This window comes from Brienomyrus brachyistius, chromosome 7, assembly GCF_023856365.1.
Source record: "Brienomyrus brachyistius isolate T26 chromosome 7, BBRACH_0.4, whole genome shotgun sequence".
Lineage (NCBI taxonomy): Eukaryota > Metazoa > Chordata > Actinopteri > Osteoglossiformes > Mormyridae > Brienomyrus > Brienomyrus brachyistius.
This window is the reverse complement of record NC_064539.1, coordinates 881,519-909,154: the sequence shown is the minus strand read 5'-3', so window position 1 is coordinate 909,154 and position 27,636 is coordinate 881,519. Positions and strand designations below refer to the sequence as shown.

At 42.2% G+C, this 27,636-nt stretch overlaps 1 protein-coding gene across 2 annotated transcripts; it reads right to left on the bottom strand.

The window, feature by feature from the left end:
* Positions 1 to 117: 117 nt before the first annotated feature.
* Positions 118 to 26,884, bottom strand: chd1 (chromodomain helicase DNA binding protein 1). Of its 2 annotated transcripts, XM_049018793.1 has the most exons (38): positions 26,434 to 26,884; positions 24,152 to 24,961; positions 19,098 to 19,246; positions 17,097 to 17,301; positions 16,715 to 16,828; positions 16,282 to 16,346; positions 15,946 to 16,092; positions 15,174 to 15,436; positions 14,401 to 14,626; positions 12,923 to 13,023; positions 12,613 to 12,791; positions 12,214 to 12,338; positions 11,872 to 12,088; positions 11,489 to 11,578; positions 9,014 to 9,204; positions 8,597 to 8,785; positions 8,231 to 8,393; positions 7,834 to 7,986; positions 7,671 to 7,742; positions 7,368 to 7,517; positions 7,077 to 7,225; positions 6,847 to 6,943; positions 6,658 to 6,753; positions 6,360 to 6,536; positions 6,051 to 6,211; positions 5,874 to 5,915; positions 5,523 to 5,656; positions 5,248 to 5,386; positions 4,916 to 5,066; positions 4,713 to 4,835; positions 4,225 to 4,365; positions 3,827 to 4,090; positions 3,554 to 3,688; positions 2,917 to 3,095; positions 2,690 to 2,789; positions 2,499 to 2,550; positions 2,139 to 2,364; positions 118 to 1,917 (listed from the first exon to the last, which is right to left on the bottom strand). In XM_049018793.1, the coding sequence occupies exons 3-38, from the start codon at positions 19,148 to 19,150 to the stop codon at positions 1,578 to 1,580; spliced, it is 5,409 nt and encodes a 1,802-aa protein (XP_048874750.1). In that variant the 5' UTR covers positions 19,151 to 19,246; positions 24,152 to 24,961; positions 26,434 to 26,884; the 3' UTR covers positions 118 to 1,577. The 2 variants fall into 2 exon arrangements, with proteins under 2 accessions (XP_048874750.1, XP_048874749.1); XM_049018792.1 differs by lacking the exon at positions 24,152 to 24,961.
* Between the last annotated feature and the right edge of the window lie 752 nt (positions 26,885 to 27,636).

Sequence of the window (27,636 nt, the reverse complement as noted above, 5' to 3'; positions counted from 1 at the left end):
TGGCCTCATGGGTCTGTGACTGGCCTTGCCTATAATGGATGGTCTTGACTGCAAAAGCAGTGCATGATGGGTATGCACCATTGTCCTCAGAAACCCAACAAACAGCCTCACTGCACACTTGTTCCCTGAGATTTATTACAGTGGTTTAGATCTGGGAGCCATTTGAGGAAGCAGGGTGGGAAGAGTCAGTCTTAAAAACCTGTCTCCATCAAATTTTCCACACCCTAACAGTTGCGAAAAGAAAAAAAAATACTGTGACTTACACAAAACAAGGTTATGTATACAACTCAAGATTAAACGTGAGTACAGTGATTGAGTTTAATGACTTTATAAACAACTATATAAAACAATTCTTAGAAAAACCCATGCATTTTCGGTGTAAATTTGATTTGAAATATAGAGGAAATCTATATACAAGTGTGCACTATAACAGTATCTTGATTTCCCTAGAATTTTCCACCAGAAATACATTTGGCTGCATAGAACATTTGTTATTATTGCCTACATTTAAAAGAAAAAAAAACGGAATAAGAAAAGGACTTTCCTTAAAAAAAGTTCTAGTTTATTTCAGGTCTAATAGGATCCTCTATCTCTAAAAGACCCTCCTATTTTTACATGACATGATGTAATTAAAGGGTTTCAAACTCACCTTTTGAAAACATTCACAACTGATGATTGATAAGGTAAATAAAATAAACAGGGTAGCTTAAAAATAGCTACAGAGAATAAGGATGGAATAGGTTTCCCCTCCCCGAGTGTTACATTCTGAAGAGCAATTTTATTAGCGGTTAAGAAAAAGTGATACATTTATACAACTGACAAAAAAAGCCTGAGTTGATGGGGAAAGGTAGAGTCCAAAAAAAATAAAACAAAGCCTGAGGAAAAAGCCCATTCAAATTTACTATTTTACAATAATTTACAGTAGTACATTTTGTGAAAAAGGACATTTTTTTAAATTGATCACAAAATCCAGGTTATTTTACAGCTGAAACAAATTAAATAGTTCAAGCATGATGCACAAAAAAATATATATATGCAGGTGGTCACAATACACACTGTAAACGAGGTACTTTGGAAGGTGAGCCGACGTCCTTCGGGTGGCTTCTGGAAACCCCTTAAAACTCCATGCGACTGAGCACGATTACTGGTGAGCTTACGCGTCTTTATTATACTCTCATTAAACCTCTTAAATAGATTCAACAGCCACTTTCCGTGAGAAATAAAAACCGATACCACGATCCAGTGTTGCGGGTGGTGGGACACAGGCAGCACGCCGGTTGTGTGTGTCCATGTAAAAAAAGACGTCCGTTTTATAAAAATAAAAAATACCTAAATGCCACGACACATTTGACGTAGCATTACTCTTAAGTATAAAAATATGTCCTCCCCCCCGCCCCGACACCAACCCCCCAGCCAACATTAGTGGGATATTACGTCTTGCAATCTTGAGAGGCCAGACAGATGGCACCCCCTAGAGTTACACAGTGCGCTGCACAGCTTTCACTAGTTCCATAAGGCATTTACTGTGTTCTTTTGGGTCTATGGCTAACGAGTTTGCCGGCATATGTTAGCCGCTGTTATGTCTTGCGGCTGCACCAGGTCTGCTCCGGGGTGCTCTTGTGATCCGACGAGTACTCGAAAGGCGACCGGGGGTCGTACGGCGAACGTTGGTCCCGGGGAGACCGGGGTCCACTGCCGGACGCCCTGTGGTCCACCTGCCAGTCCGAGTGGTACCTGTAGTCACGGGAAGATTTGTGGTGCCCATACTCGGAGCCCGAGCGGTGGTCTGAGTGCGATCGGTGGTCAGAGCTGGAGCGGTGATCTGAATGGGACCGGTCCTTCATGCTGCTGTCTATTCTGTGGTCTCGACTGGACCGGTGATCATCCATTTTCCTGTGTTTACTGTCACTGTAGTATCTGAGGGGCACGAAACAAAGCGTTTTGTGACAATCATATGATGCATTCTATCGGATTTTACATGATGTATTATATTGTATTCTAGTTAATGTTTAATTTTTAAATTGTTGTTGAAACCTGCCAGTTTAAGCTGCTCCATTGTCCAGTATGGATGGCACTCATACTTAAAATGAGACATTTGTTGCTATGGCAAATTAGCCGTTGCCATGGAAGCTGCCTACCTGCCATCTTGCCTGTCCGATCTGTAGTGATCCCTGTCCCGGTGTTCTTTGCCGTTACTGAAGGATGAGTAGGGCCTCTTCCTGGAATCAGCATTTTTCCTGTAGGCGTCCACTGCGAGCCTGTCTTTGCCATGCTCAGGGTAACGTGACGAGTGGTGCCTATCGGAGCTGTAGCTGTCCCTACTGCTGTCATCTTGTTGTGAGCTGTCCTTCAGTCTCTCGATGTCTGTTGCCATGGAAATAGTTATTTATACCAGTACACATGCACGCACGCACACACACACACACGCACGAGCACACACACACACTATGATCACAGTATTGTCCCATGTCACATACACACCACACTGAAGGACTTACCTGCGTTTTTAAAGCTTTGAGTATTTACAGTACTAGTGTTCTGATCCGCTGCCTGGGGAAACAGCCATATCTTGGTTAAAAAGTGGCCATCGACAATTTGCATTCATCATTTGCAGGTCAATGCATTCATTTAAACAGATTTTCAAGACTAAAACTGCCAAATGAAATGAGGGTAATTGTGTCTCACATACCTGCGCGTTCTCTTGTCGTTTCTTAATTGCATGTTTATACAGCTTATGAAGTTTTCTTGCGTCAAACTCTGTGAACTTTGAAACGAATATCCACAGATTTCTGGAAGAAAATCAAAGCGAGTAATAGTGAGAGTCTGCGTTGGCTTTCAAAATTACATACTGGCATGGGTTTATGTAAAGGCGCAGTGTGTCGCTTGTGGCTGAGGGCCCTGGGCGCGGCTGCTCACTTTCTCCACTGCTTAATGTGTTCGGGGTTGGAGTACTCCTTTAGACACTCGGTGATGTGGTCACCGATCTTGATCAGGCACTGGCGCGTGTGCTCCAGCTGTTCCCGCTCCGACAGGCCCTTCTCTGGCCGGTCTAGCTGCTTGAGGGCTGCCTTCACTGGTCGCATGCGTTCCTTACACTGGGAGGCAGCATGTAGAACAGGGGGTATGCTCGTTAGACTGAACGACCACTGGACTTTTATTTTGAAATATTTATCTTTGGGGAAGCCAAACCAATAGTGCAGTATAGGCTAAACTCTGATTAACCACATGAACTTTTATTTTGAAAGATTTGGGGAGGGGGAGCCAAGTAGGATTGCTGTAGGATAGACACTGACACTGTAGAGCAGTGCTGCACATCCGCCTTCAACTGCAGCTAAGTGTAGGATACTGGATTATGCAATTCCCCACGATTAATAGTATTTTACATAACACCTTCAGGACGGACATACACTCCTTAAAAAAAGATCACAGCAGATGACAATGCACTGATGCGTGATCATAAATCTCCAAGGCTAAATACCTCCCAGCCTATCATTGTCACTCTTACAGCTTGGCGTGTCTGGGTTCATAAACTGACATGAAAACAGTGACTCACCACACTAAAGGTCTTCTGGTCAAGCTCCTCGGATTCCTCAGAGATGGGTACATTCTCCCCGCCCGCTGTGATGTGGACCGGAGTGTCGGCTGGCTTCTTCAGCTTCTCCCGGGTATCGCCCTTTGCCTCGTTAACCTAAGCGATCCATTAACATGAATGCCACTCCATATATACAGACATACACAATCATATTGGATGGTCAGATGGAAGGTGTTGATGTTGACTAATTCCACCATCACTCTCGAGGTCTCGGCCCGTCAAGAAGCCACTCACCTTTTCCTCTTTGACTTCTTCCTTTTTATGAGTCAGTTCCACTGGTTTAGTTTCTTTCTTATCCTTTGGTTCCTTCTTGTCTTTCAAATCGCGGGCATCCTCTTTCTTATCCTTCTTGCATTCTTTCTTAATTTCCTTCTCTTTGACTTCCTTCTTCTCCTCAGGCTCCTTCTTCATGGGCACTTCCTCCTCTGGCTCTTCTGGCTCCTTGACCGGCCTTTCAACCTTGGCTCTTCGGCTGGAGGTCTTAACCGGGACAATCTCCTGCGAGCAGACATGCACGGTTACGACAAGCTCTCCCAGACATGGCCTCAAAACCATCATGGGAAGTATCTACACCACACACAACTCAAAGCTCCAAATGAGCCACATCATGCTGACGTCCTGCCCACAGGTACCTTCTCCTCATCCTTGTCATCCTCCTCCTCCGAGCTGTTTTCTGAGGGTGGCGGCGAGGAATCACTCTTGACCACCTCCTCCACCTTTGCTGGCTTTGCCTTGTTCTTTTTATTATTAGGCTTCCTCTTACGGGAACTGGCCTGCAGGAAAAAGCGGGTATCTGTCACAACTAGCGGCATGCAATACTTTTGTAATCTCCACCCCAGAATTGGTCACAGTTCTCGATATTAGTCGTTGTGAGTGGCAGTCAGATAGCATCGTTAAAGTAGTTCCATTTCCCACATTAGACAGACAGAAGACCCCATCTATCTTGTGATGTGTTAAGTTACTTTGGTTTATAGTCAGGAAGAGCCCAAAATGTACAGCTGTCCCTGATACGTTTCAGGCTGTGAATGATGGTGAGGTTTTGTAACTAGGACTCAAGGCTGGCATATAGAGTCACAGTCGCTTGGCGAGCTGCATCTGCGCGACGGGGGCGGGGTCCTACCGCGCCTGTTTGCCGCTGGGCCTCCTTCTTAGCCAGATCTTTGCTAAGCAGCTTGATGAGGTAGTCGGCACGTGTCTGCAGCTGCTTCGCCTGCGGCTTCTTATCTGGGTCATCTGGGAGCAGCTGAACGGGGAACACAGAGAAAGAAATGAGCGACGAGCCCAGGGTGCCACCGGGGGAAGTGGGCGCGGGGCGACTCCAACCTTGTGGGTGAGGTTGAGGTCCGGGTCCATCTTGATCATCTCCCAGCTGCCGTAACCGTACTCGTAGATGCCAATGAGCAAGTTGGAGTCGTCTTCCTTCCCCCATTCGATGTCAAAGTGAGCTGCCTTCGAATGGCATGGAATGGTGTACCTGGGCAGAACGCAGCAGGTGTATTTAAAGGAACAGGCCCCATAATGCTTTGATTACTTGCAATAAAATGGGCACTGGATAAAGTCCCAGTCACTACACCCTTAAATGTACTAAGTGTTTAAGCTAACTCGAAGGTGAATAGCAGCCATTATGGGATTTTAAGTAGGGCGGGGGCTCACACCTCTTCCTCTCCTCAGGGTCAGCAGGAATGGACTTGTGAAGCGGCGCCAGCTCCTCTTCGTGCGAGATGACCAGCTTGGCGTTCACCTGGACACCCGAGATCCGAAACGTCGGCCCTTTCACTTTCCCTCGTCTGCCCCCTAGTAACCAAATTGGAAAGAGGGGAGTCAGGTTATCTTGCCAGCCTGTAGTCATGCCATCCTTAGTGTCTTGCTCATAAGCTCAGATGATGCAAAATGGCATAGAAATATGCAGTTTCGTCTTGAGGTAGATTACCTGAGTTCCTCTCCGGCCCAGAGGGGTTCTCCCTCAAGGTCTTTATACATCCATTGTGTACAGTTTCCGCTAACCTCTTCAGGTCGTGTTCAGATTTGTCCACTAGCTCTGCATCGCGAGCAATTGCATCAAGCCTTACAGAAAAAGGGATTAGGGGGTCCAAGATTAAAAATAGGCAGAGTAATAGTGAAGTATGATTTTTGTATGGACGATAAGAAAAATGTCTATCAATACTGTAGGAGCACTGTGTGTGTTTAGGGTGCAGCGGGATTCGGGGCTGACTTGGGCCCTAGCAATGTTGAAACTAAACCTACAGCCTTGTATGATCCTCAATCCGCGTGTGGTAATTACCGTTCAAGTGGTCCACCAAACTTTTTGTAGCTCTTGATAAATCTGCCCAAAAAACAAAAGCTAAATTAAAAACAGAGAAAAGCGGCCACTGAAGAAAAACAATTTAAAGATAGAAACGTGTCACACTGAGATATAAACACATTGCAAAGTCGTCCAGCTCCCCAGTGAATTTCTTACCTCCGTATTTCAGCATCACTGAACCCTTTTATGTTTTCCCGTGGGATGGTTCGAGGTCTCCCTCGTTTCTTGGGTCGTTTGCGGTCCGTTCCAGAGTCGCTATCTGACCCAGAATACCTTCGGTTACGGCTGCGCCTGCCTTCGTTCCCATTAAAGCTTATCTGAGAAAACAGGAGCAGTAACATTCATCGTTACACTATAATGAACAATGGACATGTACAAAACCCAACAAAACATGCCTGACTGCTACAGACGAAGATGGAAGGCTGGTGAACAGGGTTTCAGATCTGCACGGTGGTTAAAGCTAACCTGTTTGGCACAATTCCTCATCCGAGGCAGGAGGTAAATCTCCTCCAGCTCCTTCTGCCTCTCCTCCTCTTCGAGTCGTCTCCTCTGATCCTCTGGGATGATATCGTCCCAGTCCTTGGAATTGCCATCGCCTTCCATATCTATCTGCTCATCTTCCATGGTGGAGAAGTTTGCAACCTAGAATACAAGCAAACACAAGATCAGTACCGTTATCAGTACTCAGTTGACTAAGTAAATTAACTTTTTTTGGATTTAAGTAAATTCCTTGCACTTAATAAAGAACATTGTGGTCATTGACCTTGAACTGTGAAAGCAGCTCCTCCCCCACAGTCGAAGGGCCTGGATCGTTCTCCCTCGTCTCAGCCCTCTTGAGGATCTCATCAATGTCCATCTCCTAATAGGGCAAATCAGACATTTTAAACACACTGACTTAGGGAAAAAAACACTTTTGGAAAACAAATCAGCAGCAACAGCAGCTTCCCCTGACCTGAGGCTCCTGCTCTTCTCCTTCTTGCTCTTTGAAAAGCTCCTCAGCACCAAACTTTAGAATGGCAGACAGCTCCTCCTTGTTGAATGGAGTGGAGCTGCAGGCGCAATCAAACATGAAAACATTCGCTATATCAGTCATTGTGGGAGTGCATTGTGAATCTGCCCAACCTGAAAGGCTACAGCATGCTCAGTAAAATACAACCACAGTGTGACTAAGCAAGTATTCACCTAGAGGGAGCAGAGCCGGTGTGGAGAACAGTCTTTCCTGTAGTGTCCATCCTTTGGATCACCAAGTGATCAAGCACCATCTTCTTTTTGGCCCTTTCAATAATTTCTTCCTCAACAGACCCCTTTGTCACCAACCGGTAGATATTCACCTTCACAAGAATAGAAGTGGTATCTTAGGAGGCGTGGTGAAGTCTTGGTGAAGTCTTAGAAGACTGGGTGATGTGGAACCAGTGTAAAGGAGAAAAAAAAACTAACAAACAGGTTTCAGACAGACCAACCACTGAAGGGTACCTGCTTCTTCTGTCCAATACGATGAGCTCTGGCTTGAGCCTGCAGGTCATTCTGGGGATTCCAGTCCGAATCAAAGATGACCACTGTGTCAGCTGATGCCAAATTGATACCAAGGCCTCCAGCTCTCGTTGACAGCAAGAAGCAGAAATCCTAAATTTCGGACAGAACAGCAATCAAAAGTGGAAACAACAAACGTGCCACATTAAACCCCAATCGCATCAAATATAGCTGGGCAGCTCAAGCAGAGGAAGAATCGATTTATGACAGACAATGAAATTCCAGGACATGGTCTAACAGACTTACTTCAGAGTTCTCAGCATTGAAGTGGTCCAAAGCTTGCTTTCTCATCTCTCCTTTAATAGAGCCATCTAACCTCTGAAAAGGAGGGGGCATCATTAAATAAAAAAATGGAAGTGCAACAGAGGACACAAAGGATACAATAAAAAAAAACACAGCACAGCTATACCTGAAAGAGGAACTGTCGGCATTTCAAGTACTCAGCTAGGATGTCCAGCATCCGGACCATCTGGGAGAAGATGAGCACGCGATGACCTCGCTCCTTCAGACGAACCAGCAGCTTGTCCAGCAGGATCAACTTCCCACTGCTACGAATCAAATGCTGATGGGAGACACGAGGAGGATTCACATCAATGTTCACTCAAGTGCATTTCATTGTCCATCTTGAAAACCTATTTGCTTGCAAGAATTCTATGCTTCATACTGAACCCGGGAAACACATGTACCCGACATGTACCCTAGCAGGCATTTTGGACTCGATCTTCAAAGTGTCATGCCACAGGTTTATGCAAGTGAAACGTCAACTTAGTCGAGCAATGAAAAGTGCATCTTGTTCACTTCCACACCTGCAAGGCCTCTTGTTTGTTATAAAACTCGTTGTCATCTGGGGGTTTGATGAGGTAGCAGTGGTTACAGCATTTCTTCAGCTCCATCATGATGTTCAGGAAACCAGAGGTGCTCCCTTTTATACCCTTACTGAGGGCCTTGTAATTTCGGGTTAATATCCACCTGTTCCAAGCACATAATAGGCCATGTAAATAAAATACATAATCCTCCACCTCCGAGGAAACCCAGCACAGAGGCAAGAATGGTTAATATAACCATTCTTGCCTCTGTGCAGGGTTTCCTCAGAGGCACATACAAGGTTTATGACAGAACCACACCACACAGCATGGGCGACGCACCCAAAACAAACATGGGATGGTGCTTACTTGTAGTACTGCTTCTGGATGGCACTCATCTCCACCCTCAGGATCTGTTCTACTTTCGCTGGGAGGGACTTTTCCACATCCTTTTTGACCCTGCGCAACAGGAAGGGCTCCAGTTCCTTGTGGAGACTGGTGTAGCCAGAGTCTCTGCCTTTCCCATGGTCTTCTTCAAATAGCTCCCAAGAATGGAACCTAAGGAATGACATGAAAATCACCAAGCTGTTCCAGGTCATTTATTTGGTGGATTATTATATTGCCAGCAAAAAATTCTGGACGTTATGGAAGAAAGACCCTGTTCACTTGAAACTGGCATGCACTGATGGGTACGGCATTCAAGCTTCTTTCAAAAGAAAACCACGGAAAACCCACGATGGCGTGAGATTAAGCCAGCAGACGGACACGTGGGGAGGCGTGACCTACTTTTCCGGCATGATGAAGTGAAGCAGCGACCAGAGCTCTTTGAGCGAGTTTTGCAGGGGGGTCCCAGTGATCAGAAGCCTGTGGTTGGACTTGAATTCTATCATGGTCTTGTACAACAGTGAGTCGTCGTTCTTCAGCCGGTGAGCTTCGTCCACCCCGATGAAAGCCCAGCTCACGTTACCCAGAAACGACTGCGAGAATCGGGACACCCCATCAGCCAAACAGTAACAATCATGCTCCTTGCAGCCACCCTATTTCAATAAGCATCAATATACCTACAGCCGGTATGTTAGAAGGGTGATCATTACTGAACTGGCATGGGTGACAACACTAGCAGCAGCATGGCTTAAGTCTCTGTGCAAATGTGAACCATGAGCCCATAAGCAGCAGATGAGCTCCAGGGCCCAGAGGCCGTGCTGCTCCTCACAAAACTGCTTTAATGGCCCATCTGAATAGTGCGAACATGATACCTGGTTTTTCGGGTTTGTCGTGTGCTAATTTTAATTCATCCTGCAAAACACAATGTGCTCTTTTTGTGTACCTGCTAATGATGGTGACACTTTACATACTATCGGTATATGAATAGAAATTCTTAAGTTTCCCATGTGTCACCTTATCCTTCTATGTGACCCGCATGTGTGTGTGCGCCTAAGAGTGGAGCCTGGGGTCAGAGGGCAGGGTCAGTCACAGGATATGAACTGACAACAACATGGACACAGACTAAAGGCCGGGACGTACTTCTCTGCATGCAGCCTGCGTGTCTGTACATCCACACGCATTACTGACATGGAACTGCTTATATTTCTGTGGACAAGCCCCCACAATGTGCACATTTTAATCAGTAGTGGGAAAAAGTACCCAACTTTCACATTGAAGTAAAAGTTCAGGCACCATACCAAGATGTTACTCTAGTGTTTTACTGGATGACTTACTTACTAAAGTAAAAAATATTTGGTACTTGCACAATAAGGAACAGTCACATATTTTCTGTTTATTCAGAAAAAAAGTGGTGAAACCTGCCGAGCTTGCTGGTGCAGATTAGCAGAATGATGTTCTAATTCTGTGGAAAACGAAAGGTCGATCTACAGACCAGATTTAATAATAAATTATAAACATTTCACAGGCTGGTACCCTTAGACTTCTTATAAGTGGTGACCTAAGGGCAATTTTCCAACGCACAGGTACAACTGGTATGGTTGTCGAATGACATCACAACATGAGTCTGGGCATTTTGTATTGAATTCAAAAAATGGCTGTAGTATATAATTGGGTTGGACAATTCCTTACCTTCAGTTACATACGGACAATATAGTGCAGGAAGTTTAAGTTTCGCTAAAATGTTCTTACTGTTATAGGGAACAAAAACCGGGCAGACTTCGCAATTTTAATGATTATGCCTTTTCAAGATTATCCAGTGTTTAAAAATCTGTTCAAAGTTCACTTCCACTGCTTTTGCACGAGCACTGCATACATTCTCTGAGACAATCATTTTCATTCTTGCCATTTAACTCACTCCTAAAACGAGTGTGCGAGAAATCATATTGCGATATTTGGAAATTTTCCAATAATGTGCGGCCCTAGTACATTCTAATCATCTTGTATTTGTTCTTTCAACCAGATTGCAATTAAAGCCTTGGTCTCTTCATTTGTCCATGCATCCATTTTTTTTAAATCGTTTTCTGAGTTTGTAACTCTTTTCCCCCCCAAGACTTTGGCTGTATTATGCTTAAAGGCAGGCTATTTGCATAACCATTTGACAAGGAAAGCGCCACCAAGTCCCACCCAAAAATACCAAAAAAGTACCCAAGTTGGTTTGGTGCTGTACTTTAGTTACTGGAACTCGATTGGAAGTCAATGGAAAAGAGAAAGTACTGAAAGTATTGTATGAAAAGTACGGTGCCTGGGGTGATTAAAAAGCGCCATAAAACCCTCGTCTGGTACTATGGAAAATAGCCAATGACTCAATGCAATCATCAGCATTATTTCAGTAGCGGCTTTAGTGCTGCTTATTTTGAATGGTGTCAAAGTTTAAATATCGGATGGCAATATTAGCATGTTTGCCAATATATCTCTACATATTGTTTGTTCCATCTTCATAAAGACAATATGTAATGCAAAATAATGAAAAATATATTGCTGAAAGAATCGTGACAGCATGTGAACACGCACGAAACCTTGGCACTTGTAAGTGTTTGATCACAGATGCGTAAGTCCGCATGCAAAGTACGAACCGGCCTTAACTCTAGCACTACCACCATTTCTATTTGTTTGAACCTTTAACTTTGTGCAGAACTAAACATTTTACTCTCATACATACACACACACTTATTTAACATTCATAGACAAAGCACAGAATTTTGTAAATGTTCATAAGCGTATCTCTCCTGGATGAATCAGTAAATAAAATGGACAACGCCTATTAATCCAGTATGGGGAGACACTGCATAACAAACAAAAGCTGCATAGCACTCATACCTTATCTTTGAGCAAAATCTCATAAGTTGTCAATAAGATGTTGAGCTTCAGCCGCTTGTTCTGTGGGTGCATCCACTCGTGTGTCCGGATCTGTGGACGATCCAGTTGGACTCAGTTTAAAACCAGACACGCACACACTAGGATAACGGGTGACTCTGCATGACACTGGTGTGAATAGAGTGCACTGCAGTACATGTTACAGCAAACATCACGTCACTGCTTAAGAATAAGGCCTCCTGACGTCTGATATAAGCAGCATTCCAAGAACAGGAAGGGCATAATCTCAACTGTAAGCAGAACCATTGCCTAAATCGCCTGTCAGATGTGTCAGCAACACACATGGAAGACAAAGAAGTTCCAAACCGGTCTCAGGAGATACATACCATGCTCCTGCTGCTAATATCGCCCAGATAGACCACCACATTCATCTGGGGGGCCCACAACTGGATCTCCCGCTGCCAGGAGGTGAGAGTGGAGAGAGGCACCACCAGCAGGAATGGCCCGTAAAGCTGGTGGTCATTGAACAGGTAGTTCAGGAAGCAGATGGTCTGGATGGTTTTGCCAAGGCCCATCTCATCTGCAAGGATGCAGCTGTTTCCCCTGATTTAAAGGGAAGCACAGAACAGAGTAAGTGAGGCGCCGGCGTGAGAGATGCAAGATCGATTTAATGACTGAGAAAGCGTGAGAAGTTCTAATCGAGGTCATGTTAAAACCACACTACATACTTGCACCAAGAGTGAGCCATCCAATTCAAGCTGTCCAGCTGGTAGTCCCGAAGTTCCAGTCCATCCCCACCAATATAAGCTGGTTGCTTCTTCATGGGCTGAAACCTGGGTCTCACCTTTAAAACCTACAGGAAAAAGTAAGGATGAACTGAATGCCATCGATACAAGAATATCATCTGCCAGCCTACATGTGAAGAAGTTACTTCTGACTCTGACTTCCAACTTGGAATTAGACATGGCATTAAGGGCTCAGGTGCTAGACCAACAAAGTGCTTAAACAATTGTTCCAGTAAGACTTACATAGTTTCATGAATGGATAACTATTTGCTTTGGATAAAATCAGTTAAGCCACAAAAGTAGACACATAAAAGCAGAATTCTTGTAAGTAGAGTTAGCCACCTTGCAGTCCTTGAACGGAATAGTCTTGGACTGGTTCCGGCTCATGTAGTCGTCAATGCACTTCTGGAACTTTCTGGATATGAGTGCCCCATCTTCCCAGCTGCACTCGGAATAGGAGAGACCCTGCCACTTGCACAGGTAGTCGGGATACCCCGCCGCAGACTTCTGATTTGAGTGCGCTGACCAACCAAGACGCAAGAACACAAACAAACAAGACGGACAATTTGAGATTTTTTTTTAATATATATATATATATATATATATATATATCTGAAGGAAAAAAACACTACCACCAAGTTAAAATACAAACCTATTATCCTTTCCACAATTTGATACTGAGAGTGTAGATCGTCCATTAGTTCCTTTTGGCAGTTGTAGTACTCAACATCTTCAGGTGATGCCGTTTTTAACCTGAAAAATAAGCAGGTCAGATATGACTCAAACTGACCAGGGCAGATTGAAATGCATGAAATTTGATGATTTAACAATTGAGAAAGCAAATCACTGAGCTACCTGCAAACTTCAGTCATCAGATATCTGCACTTCATGTAATCAGATGTCCATGGTAGACTTTCATAATTCACACAATTTCTGGCTTAAGCTGTGGATATCACTGTGTCCCTCTGTCACATACACTGTACCTCATGAATACAACTCATATGCCCTGTGGACCTGCACTGTACCAAACTACAAATATCACTTGGCTACATGGGTCATTATGGCGTATGTATACAGGCCAATTTATAAAAACAATGAATGGCCGTATTAAAACTTTCCAGAAGTGTGACAGCTCATTAACCACATGCATTAATAAAAGTTCTACCTAGACCCCATTACATACAATACACTCTAAGTATGCTTTTAGGGGGTATTACACAAACTGCTGGAAAAGGAGCCAAAGGCGCACTTGCTCTTTTTAGCCTCATTTTCCAAAAATGAGTATTATACTTTTCTAGGATTTTCCAATGCTTTACTCAAAACAAGAAAAGCCTTCAAAAGGTTCCATTGGGCTGTACCAGCCAATCACATATCAACAAGTACAGTGCTGTTTATGTCCATGCAGTTACTTACTGGCTAACACTTCACCCCCCTCAGCTTTATAGTTCCTGGCGCACACAGACTGCCGTTTGGCAGCCAAAGACGATAAGGCTTTTTCTACAAGTTAAGGAGTTCCAAAACCATTCGACCACTGCCATCAGATGACTGTAGCACAACAGTTAAGGCAATTGACAACCATCAAGAAATTTGCAGTTCAATGATTAAACTTCAGAGAAAACTGGCCGGATACTTTGCCATTTACCAAACCGACAAGATGCCAGACCAGCTTAGTTCACAAGCCCCCGTGTCTCACAAACACAGACACAACTGAGAAACTGATTCACCTAAACCAAATATTTTTTCACTGAGAGAGAAGAACACAGTACCTGATAAAATCCAGCAGAACACAAGGTGCATATGTTAAGTGAAAACAAACAGCCAGGGCAGAAACTGAACAGACTTGTTCACCCCTGGAAATATGCGTTATGCTCTGGTTACACTGTGGCTTCATATCTGTCAGTGTACTGATGAATTCAACATTTTGATACACCAAATGTGGAATGATAATCTAATTATGACAAGCCTGAAGGTTACCATGGCCTGTATTATTTTCACACTGACACAGCACCTGTGCATTAACGCCTACATCGATGCAGCAGGTTGGTACGGAGTGCTTATGCTGGCCCTAACAATATTACCCAAACATACAATATGAATCAGATAAACCCCAGAAGGAGAAGCTACACTCACCATTTCTTCCTTTCCTGCTCCTTCTTTTTAAAGTTGTCCAGCTTCTTCATCCCCTTGACATTCTGCTGCTTGAGGGTCTCCTCTGTTTCCCAGGTGTTGTGTATGTGAGACCACCCTTTCCACTTGATCAGGTACTGCTGGTCACCCACTTCTTTGTTGGGCATGAAGTTAGCATTGGGATCCCCATCCATCTCCACAGCATACACTGTCGTGGTGCCCCCAGTTGCTTTTGAAGACATACCAGTGTCATGGGCAAATCTACCAGCAAAGGCTCTAACACGCAGTTCTAAGTATAAGACATCAAACGATCCAGTAGCGATATATGACAAAACAGATATTGTTACTATCCGATGAAAACTACCACTTCCTAACGATTGTAACTGTTTACTATACATGGTATACACCCAGTATCCTGTCTACTGACAGTGTTTCACATCGAATTGACCAATGGAAAGATGTTTTATGAAGTAATTTAACCAGGATTTATGTTTGTACTAATAACAGTCATTCGAATAGATTATTTAGCTCATTTAAAGCCTAGCTAAATAACACCATTAATTGTGAATATAATGCAAACTTAGTTTGTATCTTGTTGACACTGACATTTGCCTTGCTAACAACAATCCACGCAAGTCCATTTTAAGCATTAAGCCGTTCCCTGACCACCGTGCAAAAACAAGTCACTATTTGAGGTGCTAAGAGAGTTCCAGAATGTTTTACATTTATTTTGTGAAGTGGTTTCTGAGAAAAAGCTTTTAGATACACGGTCCTACCTCCTTTCCTGCCTATTCTCATGTCCATCACTTTTTCTAGAGTTTCAAACTCATCCTCTTCAGGCTGAGGAACATCTTCCCCATAGACCTCCACCAGGTCATCAGAGTCAGTCTTCATTTCCTCGTCTTCCTTGTAACTCACGTTAACCGTTGCTTGACGACGGGGTCCTGATGACTTTTTGTCATATTCATCCTCGTCTGAAGAGGAATCCGACTGCTTTTTCCTCTGTACTTTGCCTTTTTTGCCATTTCTGGCATTAGCCCTAAAGGAGAAGGAACACACGATGCAGGAGCTAAGTGGTTTCAAAGCACCTGAGACACCCAGCCATTGGCGGGCTCTCTAAAATTCCAAAACTCTAAAATAAAAGGTTAATTGTTCGACTGTTCGTATTGTTCTGCTACTGGCTTATTCTGTCTCCATCGTGTCAGGCAACATAATGGTCTTCGTTTAATCCATACTGAAGTGAACATTCTCAAAACATTGATAATTGTTTATTTCTCTGAACACAATTACAGAAGTGTAACCACAAAAACACAGCTGATCTTATAACTACACAAGCTTGTCCAAAGCCCGCAACTACACATTAGAATTCCATATGGTGAAAAAGAAACATTGCAGATGTTAGTCTTCCCACAAGTGAGTATTTTTAGCGTGCCAAATTGGATTTGATTTTTCATAACAGTTTCGCTACTTCTCCAAAGAACTTCCACTCAGCAAATTTACTACTGACTTCATGTAGATTCAATATCTAAATACTAATGAGAAATGTACCGGTTAGGAGGCTTCCTGCTCTTGACTTTGTGACTTGGCTCATAGTCTGAAACCGTCTCGTCTGTGTTCTCCGCATCCTCTGAAGAGTCAGAGTCGGAATCACTTCCAGAATCCGACCCAGATCCAGAATCAGATCCAGACCCCGATCTGAAAAGAGAAAACAGAGAAGCTTTCAACACTGATGACAAGTGTTGGAAGTAATGGCTCTCAAAGGGCTACAAATGCTTTTAGGATAAAATGCTGTGACCGTAAAATACACCAGGGCAACACACAGCACTGAAGATTATGTAAAACTGGTGTCGTCTTACGCACTACTGGTTCACAGAATAAACTCACTCTTTATGCTTTCGTTTCCTTTTAGTCTGACTTGATGAATCAGAATCATCGCTGCTCGACGAATCCTTCAAGCATAAGAATAAAAAAATGTAACCAGACAGGAAATTGACAGTCAATTTTCTAGATTAAAATCCATTAAAAAAAACTAGCAACTGTAACACCTATTATGTGTTGTACAGAAATATTCAATAAGTCACTAACACCACTCCAAAATAAATTAATAGGCTCATGTTATTGCTGATGTGATAATTCAGCCCAGAGTAATTAGGGTACTTAAAAGCTATTAAGCATTTGTTAATACCAGAATCACATCCAGGTGTATCAGCGACACATGACATCTTTGAATAATAGTTTTGCTGGTGTAAACCACTTCGTAAATAGCTATAAAGGATAACAACTGAAAAATGTTTGGAATAGGCTGGTCCACCAGTACCTCATCAGAGTCACTGTTCGATGAGCTTTGCTGCTGTGCTTGCTGCTGCTGGAGCTGTTTCCTGAGCATGGCTGATTGCTGCACAGCCAAAATACTTGGGTTCGACTTCCAGAACTTCAGCAGGTTGGAGGAAAGGACAACGACCCAAACATGGGTGAATTGTGATTATGGTTGGATTTGCAAGCAAGTTAATCCTAACAGAACACTTAAGAATTAATTCACCATCTTTCTGGAAACAAAAAACATGATATTGAAAATTGTTGTGACTGAGATGAGTTAGCTCAATATGGTATTGGTTAAGATTTAATTGCATAGAGATTGAACTGTTTATAAAAATACTTCTTCCTGAAGTTAGTTCAAGTGACATTATATCATTCCTTACCTCTGCCCCATCGATCTTGACAGTTTTGTTTTCCTGTTGGTTCTTCTCTTTCGACTTCTCAGAGTCTGAATCTGATTGGCTGCCAGAGTCAGAACCACTTCCTGAGTCGCTGCTCCCTGATTGGCTGCTGCTGTTGCTGCTGCTGCTACTGGAGCTCGAGTCTGACCCAGACCCCGATCCAGATCCAGACTCATCATCAGAATTACTGTAGGTACAAATCCCCCATAAATGTTTGTCAATTTGTTTTCCCCAAGCAAGTGCATTTCATGCAACAAAAAATCACATAGATCTATACCAATTTAAATACTTTGTTTTATGAAGCAGCAAACCCATTTTTAATAAAATATTTTCCTCTGAAGCAAAATCTTCAAGAACGGTTTGGCTTAAGACGACACATTAGCAGACATAGCACCATGTGTGTGGCTCATATCTGCTACTGTCGAAGCTGAACATAGATTTTGTAACTGAATACTACCAGAGACATCATAGATGCATTTATAAATAATTATAACGCTACATGCTACACATTTTAGGAAACTGTCCCCCACTGTCAACCTCATGTGCCCCCCAGGTTATGGCAGCTTCCTCCAACAGTAGGCAGACATGCGGGGAGGCTAGACTGTTATTAAATTGCCTACAGTGTGTGTGCTGTCCTATAAAGGACTGGTACCCATCTAAGATATCCCCTGTCTTAAGCCCTATGCTGCCTGAGACAGGCTGCAGGGCAGCCCATCACCCTGTCCATGATAAGCGACTGGAAGACGCTACATTTAAAGCTTGACGGCCATTCACAATGTGTCATACACTGCTTATGCAGTAGTATTGTTTTGTCAGATGCAGCAGTAACCAGTCAGGTTTGTTTAAAGGACAGTACTGAGCGTACCAGTGTTTGTGTCTGTTAGGCACTGTACCGTTAACAGTAATGTAACTGAGCTAACATGATCTACTGCTTTAATTAACAAAGCTCAACTAGTACACACTTCCTGCCTTATAGTGCTTATCAGAGCATATTCTACTTGAAAATACATTTTATAATATTAACACACAAAAACTACTGCTCAAACGCTTTTGTATGATTTAATTACAATCAAAAATGTAAACAAAGGTAATATTTTAATTGCTATATTAGGCGGGTATCAGATGAAAAATTATTAAAAAACATCCTGGCCATGCAAAAAAGCTAAATATAGGGGATTAGCATCTGAAAACTAACTTGCCATTGTTTAAATACAACCAACAAGCCTAATCACAAGTGGCAAATTTAAGACTAAGAATTATATCCTTTAATCGCTTTGATAGAAGACTTATCTAAAAACTACCATAGGGTCTTCTGGACAGCTTCCATGTCCAGCTCTCCATAGCACTGGGAACAGTGCTCTGCGGTCTGCGAGCTCTCCAGGGACCCGGGGGTTATAGTTATCCACCGTCAGTGGCGTTAATTAGCAGCTACACCGCTATAGACATTCTTGTTTCTCTTACCCTTGCTAGAAACAGTTACCATATTTTTCCTGCCATACAGCAAGTAATATTAACTGTGACAGAACTTATGTATGAATACAGTGCCTCCAAGGGTGAAAAATTCACAGAAGTCTTCTGTAATCCAGTCTTCATCTTGTAGTAACATGTATGTACATTCTCACACCAAAGAATTGAAAAATGTGTTTCTCACATGCAAAAGAATACACAATAAAACCACGCTATAAATTTTGAACAGTCACTTTGTAAAGACAAAGCAATAAAATAGCACAATAACTGAATCTGTTGGTATAAAGCGGTATAAGAAATAACCTCAATGGCTTTTGACAGTGGAATGGTTTCAATTAGATTCAACTATTCAAAATCAAAGACTGACATTGATGTTAGATGTTCTTTGTTCAGAAAACCATCAAATTAAACTAAACCATACCAGCACTAATAACAAACATTTCTACCACAGATTAAATTTAGAAACGGTTAACTCCCCAAGCATGGTCAACAGTTCAAAGGTATTTTTAAAATTACCTTGATTGTGCACTGCTGTTGCTCACACTTTCGTCTTCACTGTGTCCATCCATCTCAGTCTCTGAAACGAGGTCTCAGTATGATTGATCCAAGTCAGTTTACGTGCTCGTGATGCTGTGCACAAATGCCCTTTATTCAGTGTAGTTCACCTGCAAAACACAAACCATCTTGCTGAATTCAACACATTGGGCAACTGCATCTTAAGCCTGAGAAGACTGACATTTTTAAACTAAACTGGAAAAAAGATTCAAGTGTATTGTTTTGTAAACACATTTTCAATGAAATGTCATAACTGACAACTGATTCTTAATGAACTCTGGTCAGTAATTAAGGATTGCACATCACAAAACTGTTGATTAATCTTTTCAACCAGCAGAGAAATCAAAATCAACAGTTGAAGAGCTTCAGAGAAAAGACATTTATGCCAATTAAACACTACAGAACGCTTATGTTTGCACGTCTGAATCTGCAATCCACCATAAGGAAGCATGTTGACTCATTTCACTTCAATTTGCTTAATTTCTCTGCTGTATCTGTCACTGCAACCTGCCACAGTATAAATTACACCATTGAGATAGGGGGCCTACAGGAAAACAGTGTCAAACAAGTCAATAAAAATGCCTATCAAAGCTATTTAACTATTCATTCTATTATGTAACCCCTAACACCAATATGAGTAAAGTACAATATATTTAATAAATATTTTCTACATGAATGCTAACAGTGTAGGGCCTTTTTGAGAGGCAACCTTTGCCCCCACTCTCTAAAAAATGGAGGCATATAGAACATTTTGGGGGCACTTTTTAAAAATAGTAATTAATGCATAACGTTTGCTTTTAAATGTGAAATGAGCCCAGATTAAAAAGCATATAATTACCACCTTATGCCAACATGAGTAAATAAAAAGCATACTATTGCTGTTCCAAAGAGAAGTGTGCAGTCATCTGCATGTGTAGAGAATACCATCTGTACGAGAGAGAAAGCAGGGGGCAGTTCTAACTATTTAGGTCCTATGTATCTCTTAGAAGCCTTTCTATAATGTATTAGCTTATACATAAAGTGAAAACTTCATCACAGTCTTTTTTTAAGCATCCTTTTTAGAAATTGAGTGTCTATTAAAAATATTTGGGAAAATGAAAGGCCGTGTTTCACAACTGTAAATGCAAAATGGCGACTAACAAAATAAAACAAATACTGCAAATTACAACATTTAACCTGTGAGCCATTTTAAAACTAAATGAAACAAGTACTTTTTATTCTTCGCCTTCATGTAATACATCCGGTTTGATTTTGGCTGTGAATTCTGTGCAATGTCACGAGCGAAGCTCTCATGTTGTTTACAACCAGGAAGGAACAATATTGGTTTTAACGGACAATAAAAGGCATATCAATATAAAGAGCATTGTCATCCTGAACCTCATTTTGAAAATATATCGAAATACCATGAACATTCAATATACAGTCCAGCTCTAGGTGACTGGAAAAGTTGTTGACAGGTAGCTGGTAAAGCCATGGTAAGCAAACTATCCAAAGTCACACCCCTAGCAGAGATCGACTGCTTTTGGATAAACGTCTTTCTTAAAAAAATAAAATTGGCTTCTGCCAGATGATATAGCAGCATCATATTCTTTTTCCAAAATCATGGAGGCAATTTTAGCCCCTCAATCACAGTTTTTAGGGGTATTCTAAGATTAATGGGGGCAAAAATGCCCCAAAAAATGTTGGATGCTGAGTGCTAAGTGCTAAACCAAACTACAAGGTTCCCTAACTTTTAGCAGGCAAGTCAAAATGCTAAAATATGAGCATCCCCGCGTGTCATTTCATTTAGTGAAGTGTTGCCAAATCATACTTAGACAGTAGAAATGTCTCCCTTTATTGATGTTTTTAGACTCTACTGGACAACCAACACACCTGCTACGATCAGCCACGCCAGATATGACCATTTAAAAAAACCAGCCATGGCTCAATCCAGTCTACAGATGTTACGAGAGTGTTGCAAAAACAGAAAACAGCTAGATGTGTCTCATGGGTATGTCAATTATCTTTCAGGATTACTCAGATACTTTGACTCAACTTGAAATGTCTAACTAACTGGTAATTCACTGCGAGTGAAGTTTAGAAAGCTGTAATATGAGGAAAATAAATCCCGGTTACTATGCCCAGGGCAGCACCAAATAAACTTTTGGAGTCTCTGTGGTTCAACAGACACATTCGCTTCACATTCTGCATGTTCAGCATAGTAACTGAGAACTGCTTTGTGTTGTAATTCAGAGCAGGTGGGACCCCTGCAACCCCTAGCATATTAACACATTTTCATTAAAGAATCGTACAACAGGACCTGATTTCATTGATGCACATTTCAAGCTTCCTTCTAAGAGGGTGTAAAGAGGAAAAACACTGTAAAAACTGGGAAATATTATGCTCTCCCAGCAACAACAATACTCCAAAAATGTATAAAGTTTAAAATACCAAACAACTAGCTGGCTTTTGTTTTAACCAAAAGCTTCTTTTTTAAAAAATGCAACTTCCTATCTCATAACATATGAAAGCTGGATCTTTAAAAATGAGTTTATAAACTGCATCTGCAGATATTGCCTCGTTTGCTAATCAAATGAACATTACTGTGTCATGTTTCTGGAATTAGGCACTACAACCACCTGGCAGCTCCATCACACAAAATCATAAAAGCTGAAACGAGATCAGAGAACGCATTAAACAGGTATGAAAGGCAAACATATACGTAGAATAGTTTGTCGTGAGACACAAGAAAAGTTCTGGCAAAGAGGCTCTCCCTGTAGGGGTTACCATCCTTGTGATGCCCATTGACCACCGAGCAGGGGGGTGGGGGTTGAACAGTAGAATTAACTTTTGAGTTAAAGTTCTAAAATATCACAAAAATTGTCATTCATTTGAATCCCAGATACAAAATCTTTTACCGTAGAGGGGACAGGTGGCAACTCAATCCTCAGTGTTCCAGAACCTGGTGGAATACTGGCCAAGGACTGGGGGTTGGCAACTCCGAACTTAAAGAACTAGGTCCAGCATCAAGTGGAAAGTGTTCACAGAGGTTAGCTTAGAAAGTAATCTCTTTCAGTGTGGATATGTAGCAAAGTCAAACCTATCTGCTGCAATGGAGGGTCTGGAAAGTGCCCTGAGAAAAACAACAAACGTATAACGAAAATAATATAGGAACCTTCTAACTGCCACCAGTTATCCACCTACTGTGAACGCCTGTAGGTCAGCAAATTTCAAACAGGAAACACACCAACACTTAATGCCATTCCTATTATTGAGATAGGAAGTAAATTTCAAGCAAGACAGGCTTTGTTCTCTATTCACTAAATGGCATGTGGACTACAGCCAGTAGTTTTATACAATTCCCAGTGTGTGTTTCATCATTATCCACAAAATTTTTTAGCTTTACATAGCATAACAGACAGAGGATTAAAATCCGAAAAAGCTACTGAGACACTGCTGGATATTAGGTATAAGAAAGCCGCTTTAACAAGTGGCACAGATTGGCAGGAGATACCCAGGAAAGTGTCAGTTAGTGGTACTAAATTATATCACAAATTCTTCAGACCTCTAACAAATGGATTAAAACAAATTCCTCACTGGAATTCCACAGTAAAAACTCCTGAATTCTCATCAGAGAACATAATACAAAGCTCTTTTGGATCCAAACAAAACAATCAGAGGATATGATATTTGGATATTCTTTTTTTTAAAAAAATTGTACATGCATAAGGCAGGGCATAATGCTACATAATTTTAAACTTAATGTCCCACTTAAAATTCTCATCTGAGCTGGACTATCTTCATATGTCCCATCAAACTTCATGCATTCAAATCTGTGTGTCATCTTTCAGCAAAAACAAATTAACTGACAATGCCTAATTTACGTAGGTTGTGACTGCACAATTGCAACTGATCTAGCATTTAATGCAATGACAATATCTAGCCCCTGTTTTACACGAAACAGTTCACTGAAAGGCTTTTTGAAAATTCAGTTAAATCATCCTGGTGACAACGACAAAAAATTAAAGTAGGGGTGTTGACTCAAAGTTACCCAATATTTACTGTCCTAGTTGTCAAATTGTATTTGTTCAATTCCAGAGCACTGACCGAAACAGTTAATTACAAAAGTAGCTATTCAAAAGAATGGGAAAAAAATTGAACCAATATATTCACTGACAGCTCAGCACCCTGTGCCAACCATGAATGCATAATACCCACTACACAACAAAACAGTTAACCAGATTCTCAAGGACCAGTCAGATAAACAGGCATTGACAATGGTAAAATAAACGTAAATTGCTAAATGTAATTCATCTGAAAAGAAGAGAGTTAAAGTTTACAACTTCATGAGACTACATTAAAATATTCTCCAGGATGGATGCATTTTGGTCCCTTCCAATAAAAAAAATGGTACCGCTACATATGTACCATTCAAAGGAAGTAACATTTGATGTAACAAAGCTGATGTCCAGGGCAAAACTGCTCAAATATCAAAACCAGGGCATTTTAATGTGTGGTACCAAAGAGTGACTCCAAGCATATCTTTAATGCTGAACAGTGCTAGAAACAATTTTACATGAGGTTTATTGTCCAAGACAGGAAAATAAGAAGTGAGATATATACAATACTAATCTCACAAACTGTCAAATAAAAAGGGGCTGAAATAATACCTTTATGGTGTAGTTCAGAAAAAAACAATGCAAAAACCTATACACCCATCCATGTTAACAATTATAGGGTCACAGGGGGGCATGAAGCCCCCAAGGAGCACAGGGCACAAGGCTGGGGTACACTCTGGCTGGAATGGCAGACCATCGCAGGATGCACACACAGTAGCAGGCACACACTCACTCGCAGGCACACACTCACTCGCAGGCACACACTCACTCGCAGGCACACACTCACTCGCAGGCACACACTCACTCGCAGGCACACACTCACTCGCAGGCACACACAAAATAGACTAGAGTTCCCCAATTCCAGTCCTGGAGGGCCAGTACATAAGACACCTTGCAGATTTCTCTACTCAGACATACCTGCCAAACCTGGCAATTCATTAATCGGTAATTGATTAAGGTGCATTTCAGCAGGCAAATCTTCTAACTGTGTTGGATTCTGGCCCTCCAGGACCAAAATTGGGGAACCCTGCAATAGACAACTGAGAGATACCAGTTTACCCAACTGTAGCATTTAAGGTATTTGTACATTACATAACATTAAGATATGTAATATGCGTGTACTTGAAGATTTATTTTGCACAACTTGGAAGGCCCTGCTCAATTTAAATCTTCCAATGATTTTTCAGTCACTGAGTTAGAGGATGTTTTGGAAATGGCAGGAGAGCAATAAAACGAACAAAACAGGTCAACATTTTCATTGCATCAACCAGATTCCTGGAGTGCCATATTGATGAACAACAAGCTATAAGCAGATGTTTAAGAACATGTGAAAGAAATGGCAGTGGGACCTGGACCCAGTTTTTAACCACACACACACACACACACACACACACACTTAAGTTGGGGAACAGATTTAAATTATTCAGTTTCTTTTCCACCTAAATCTACTTCTATATATTGACAAAATCTACACTTCTGCCAAATCACATCACCCCTTTTCCACTTTCCCAGAAGAATCACCTTTTCTACATCCCTTTCTGACATTATTATAACAACTAATAAACCCTGAGTGGTGGAATGCAATTACAAGCAACTAGAAAGGCGTTTCATGTGGGTGAATAACACTTCCTTTTTTATTAAAAGAATGACGTGCACATAATTGTCAAAAACCGTCTTGTTAGAGCTCTGCTGTCTTCATTTGAAGAAATCTGCCTCATCCAGGTAATACTGAGGATAAAACAGCAAATCACATGTAAGACGGCAGATAATCTTGTATGATTCTTGTGTGTATACACACACAGAGAAAAAAAATCTCTAACAAGGAAACAAAAAAATTGATTTTGACGGTCCACTAAGGTACACTTTTAGTCGAATATCATGATTATGTCTCCGTTGTTAGATTGCTGTAAATTTATAGCACATGTTGAATTATTCATTTTCCCCAAAGGCACCAATCCGTCATTGCCCAAACGAAGTGTGCAGTTAGATAATTTAATTAGCGTTAACTCTCTCGATCCTTACAAAAATGTCCGTGTCATAAACAGACTGTTTAAAACCCGTAGTAGATTAATAACATTTCCCTTTGAATGTTCCCATCCACGGTGGCAGTGGGAGCTCACATTCAGTCCGGTGCGCCGGGCTGACAGATGCGTACTGAATTTACACTTCTCCGCATATTTGTTTTCCGGATGAGATTCCCGGGAACTTTCGGTCCGGCGAAGTGTTTTGTCAACAAGGCCAAATATCTTAGACATACTCGGATAATGCCAACGCTTCGAGCCAAAACTCCATTCTGCGTGGATGCTTTTTGGAATTAATGTCATACAAACTCAGTCTAACTCACATCCTGAAATACGTGCCAGTTACCGTCGCTACCTAGAGCGCCGCGACCCATTATGGACCGCAAAGGCCCGGTGCAGGGCCTGCGCGTCGTGCACGAGTTCCGGCCGAGCTTTCCTGGACAGCTATACCCAGCGGGAGCGCCTCCGCGGGGCACTCGGGCAACCCGCTCCATCCTTTTCATCCGAGCTACGCAGCGAGCAGGGCGCACGACCGCGGGGCTACCGCAAGCCTTTCCCAAATCACCACCGATTAACATAACAAAAGGTTCATTTTTCCAATGCGTACATGTAGTGTAGTCCCCGCAGCCGCACGAGTAGAGAGATGAGATATAACTCACTTTAATCTGGTTAACAATTTTGATTTAGCCGGCCAAACTGCCCCATTAGCTCCCAACACGGAATACGCTAGCTAGCTAACTAGCTAGCTACAACACGGCGAGCCCAACGTTCCCAATCTCTCTCTGTTTCCCGTCTGGAAACGTGCGGGTAGATGACCCAGTCGGATAGTTAGCTCGCCGGCTACACCAAGACCATCAAACCGGCCGGCGATCTATTTTTAACGCAAAAGTCGCGACTACGAATAATGGTCTCGCCAGCCTCTTCGGATCTCATTCTTCCCGTGACCTCAGAGACATCCACGCGCACCTCAGTTCCCGCACTCTCCGCGAGCGGCAGGCTAATTTAGCTTAGCGCGGGATCAAAACAGGCGGCGGGCTAGCAGCCACAGCGCACGGCGGCGACCGCCCGCTTCTAAAATCCAACAATCACCGAGAACGCACCAGATCCGTTAAACTCGACCCCAATGACTGGACTTTGGAAAATAAAATAAAGTAATCGGCAGCGTCCTTTTACTGATACCTGGCTCAAGTGAGGTTCCAGTCTGGCTCCCGTCTCCGTCTGACTTCTGAGGTCCTTTTTTGTAGCTAGCTAGCTTGCTAACAATTTTTTCTTTGCTAGCAGCTAGCTAGCTAGCTAGCTCCCGTGCTGAGCTACGCCAAACAATCCGACTTGGCTGCTGGGAAGGTTTCCTTGGGTTCTCCTTTCAAATTAATAAAATTATTTTTACTTCTCGTTTCTCCTTCTGTTTTTTTTATGGAGACACAGTGCTCGTTTTATTAAAATAATGCCGACTGTAGACAGTTCAGCTGCGAATCCTGCTACTGCCGGCCTCCGCCATGACGCCGTCGAGCTCTCACACTCCAGCGGTCTCGCGTGTGGAAACCCCGGGCAGTGACGTCACCGGGACGAGCGCTTTCTCACTCGAAATTACACAAACAGACTAGTAAGCGGAGAGGCGGGGGACGTAGGGGTGCTGGGGGCGTTTGGGAACGCGAAATGTCATTGCCTCATAACTACTGCCTCAGTAGTTACACCGACAAATGATGTTTGCAATGGAACTATATATATATAGTTTAAATCTGTTTCACATACAGATTTAAACCTGATTCATTACTTCCTATCATGAATACATATAAAATCGCTGTCAGTACAGAATTATCTAATCAAAGAAAAAAATCATAAAGTGAAGCCAACTGATTAAATATGCGTAAATATATAAGCCAGGCAACATTATGTAACATGAGGGTGTAAATCAGTAAATAAACAATCTATGTTCTTCCTTCACACGAAAGGAAATTACTAATTTTGTACAATTAGGAAGAGCAAAACCACAAATAGATGTAAACACGGAATGATGTTATTTGCTCATCCGAGTGGTTAATCTAGCGCCCATATTTCTGATTCTTTTCCCTTGGTGTTTTTTGGGGTTTCTAGAGTTCCTACAGAAGAATCGTCATACACATAATCAAACATGTTAACAAGAACTTACTTATTAGATGGTTCTTGATTTATCTTGACCCTATACTAATTTGAATAGTGTCATCCATCCATCCATTTATCTATCCATTTTCTGTAACTGCTAGTCTTGTTCTTAGTCGAGGGGGTCCGGAGCCTATCCCAGAGGCTACAGGCACCAGGCACTGTTGATCTATCAAAAACATATTTAGAAGGGGCCTCAAAGTGCCCATGTTATTATGTCATGAGACTGCAGAATTATTTTGG

Bases quoted from the DNA above. Each gene is read 5' to 3' on its own strand.
- chd1 (XM_049018793.1), bottom strand. From the start codon at position 19,150: ATGGATGGACACAGTGAAGACGAAAGTGTGAGCAACAGCAGTGCACAA. The intron at 14,627-15,173 runs GTAGGACCGTGT...TGTCTTCAAAAG, and splicing joins GAGAATAGGCAGGAAAGGAG to CAACTGGGGGCACCACGACA. The intron at 7,518-7,670 runs GTAAGTCTGTTA...TCCGAAATTTAG, and splicing joins TCAATGCTGAGAACTCTGAA to GATTTCTGCTTCTTGCTGTC.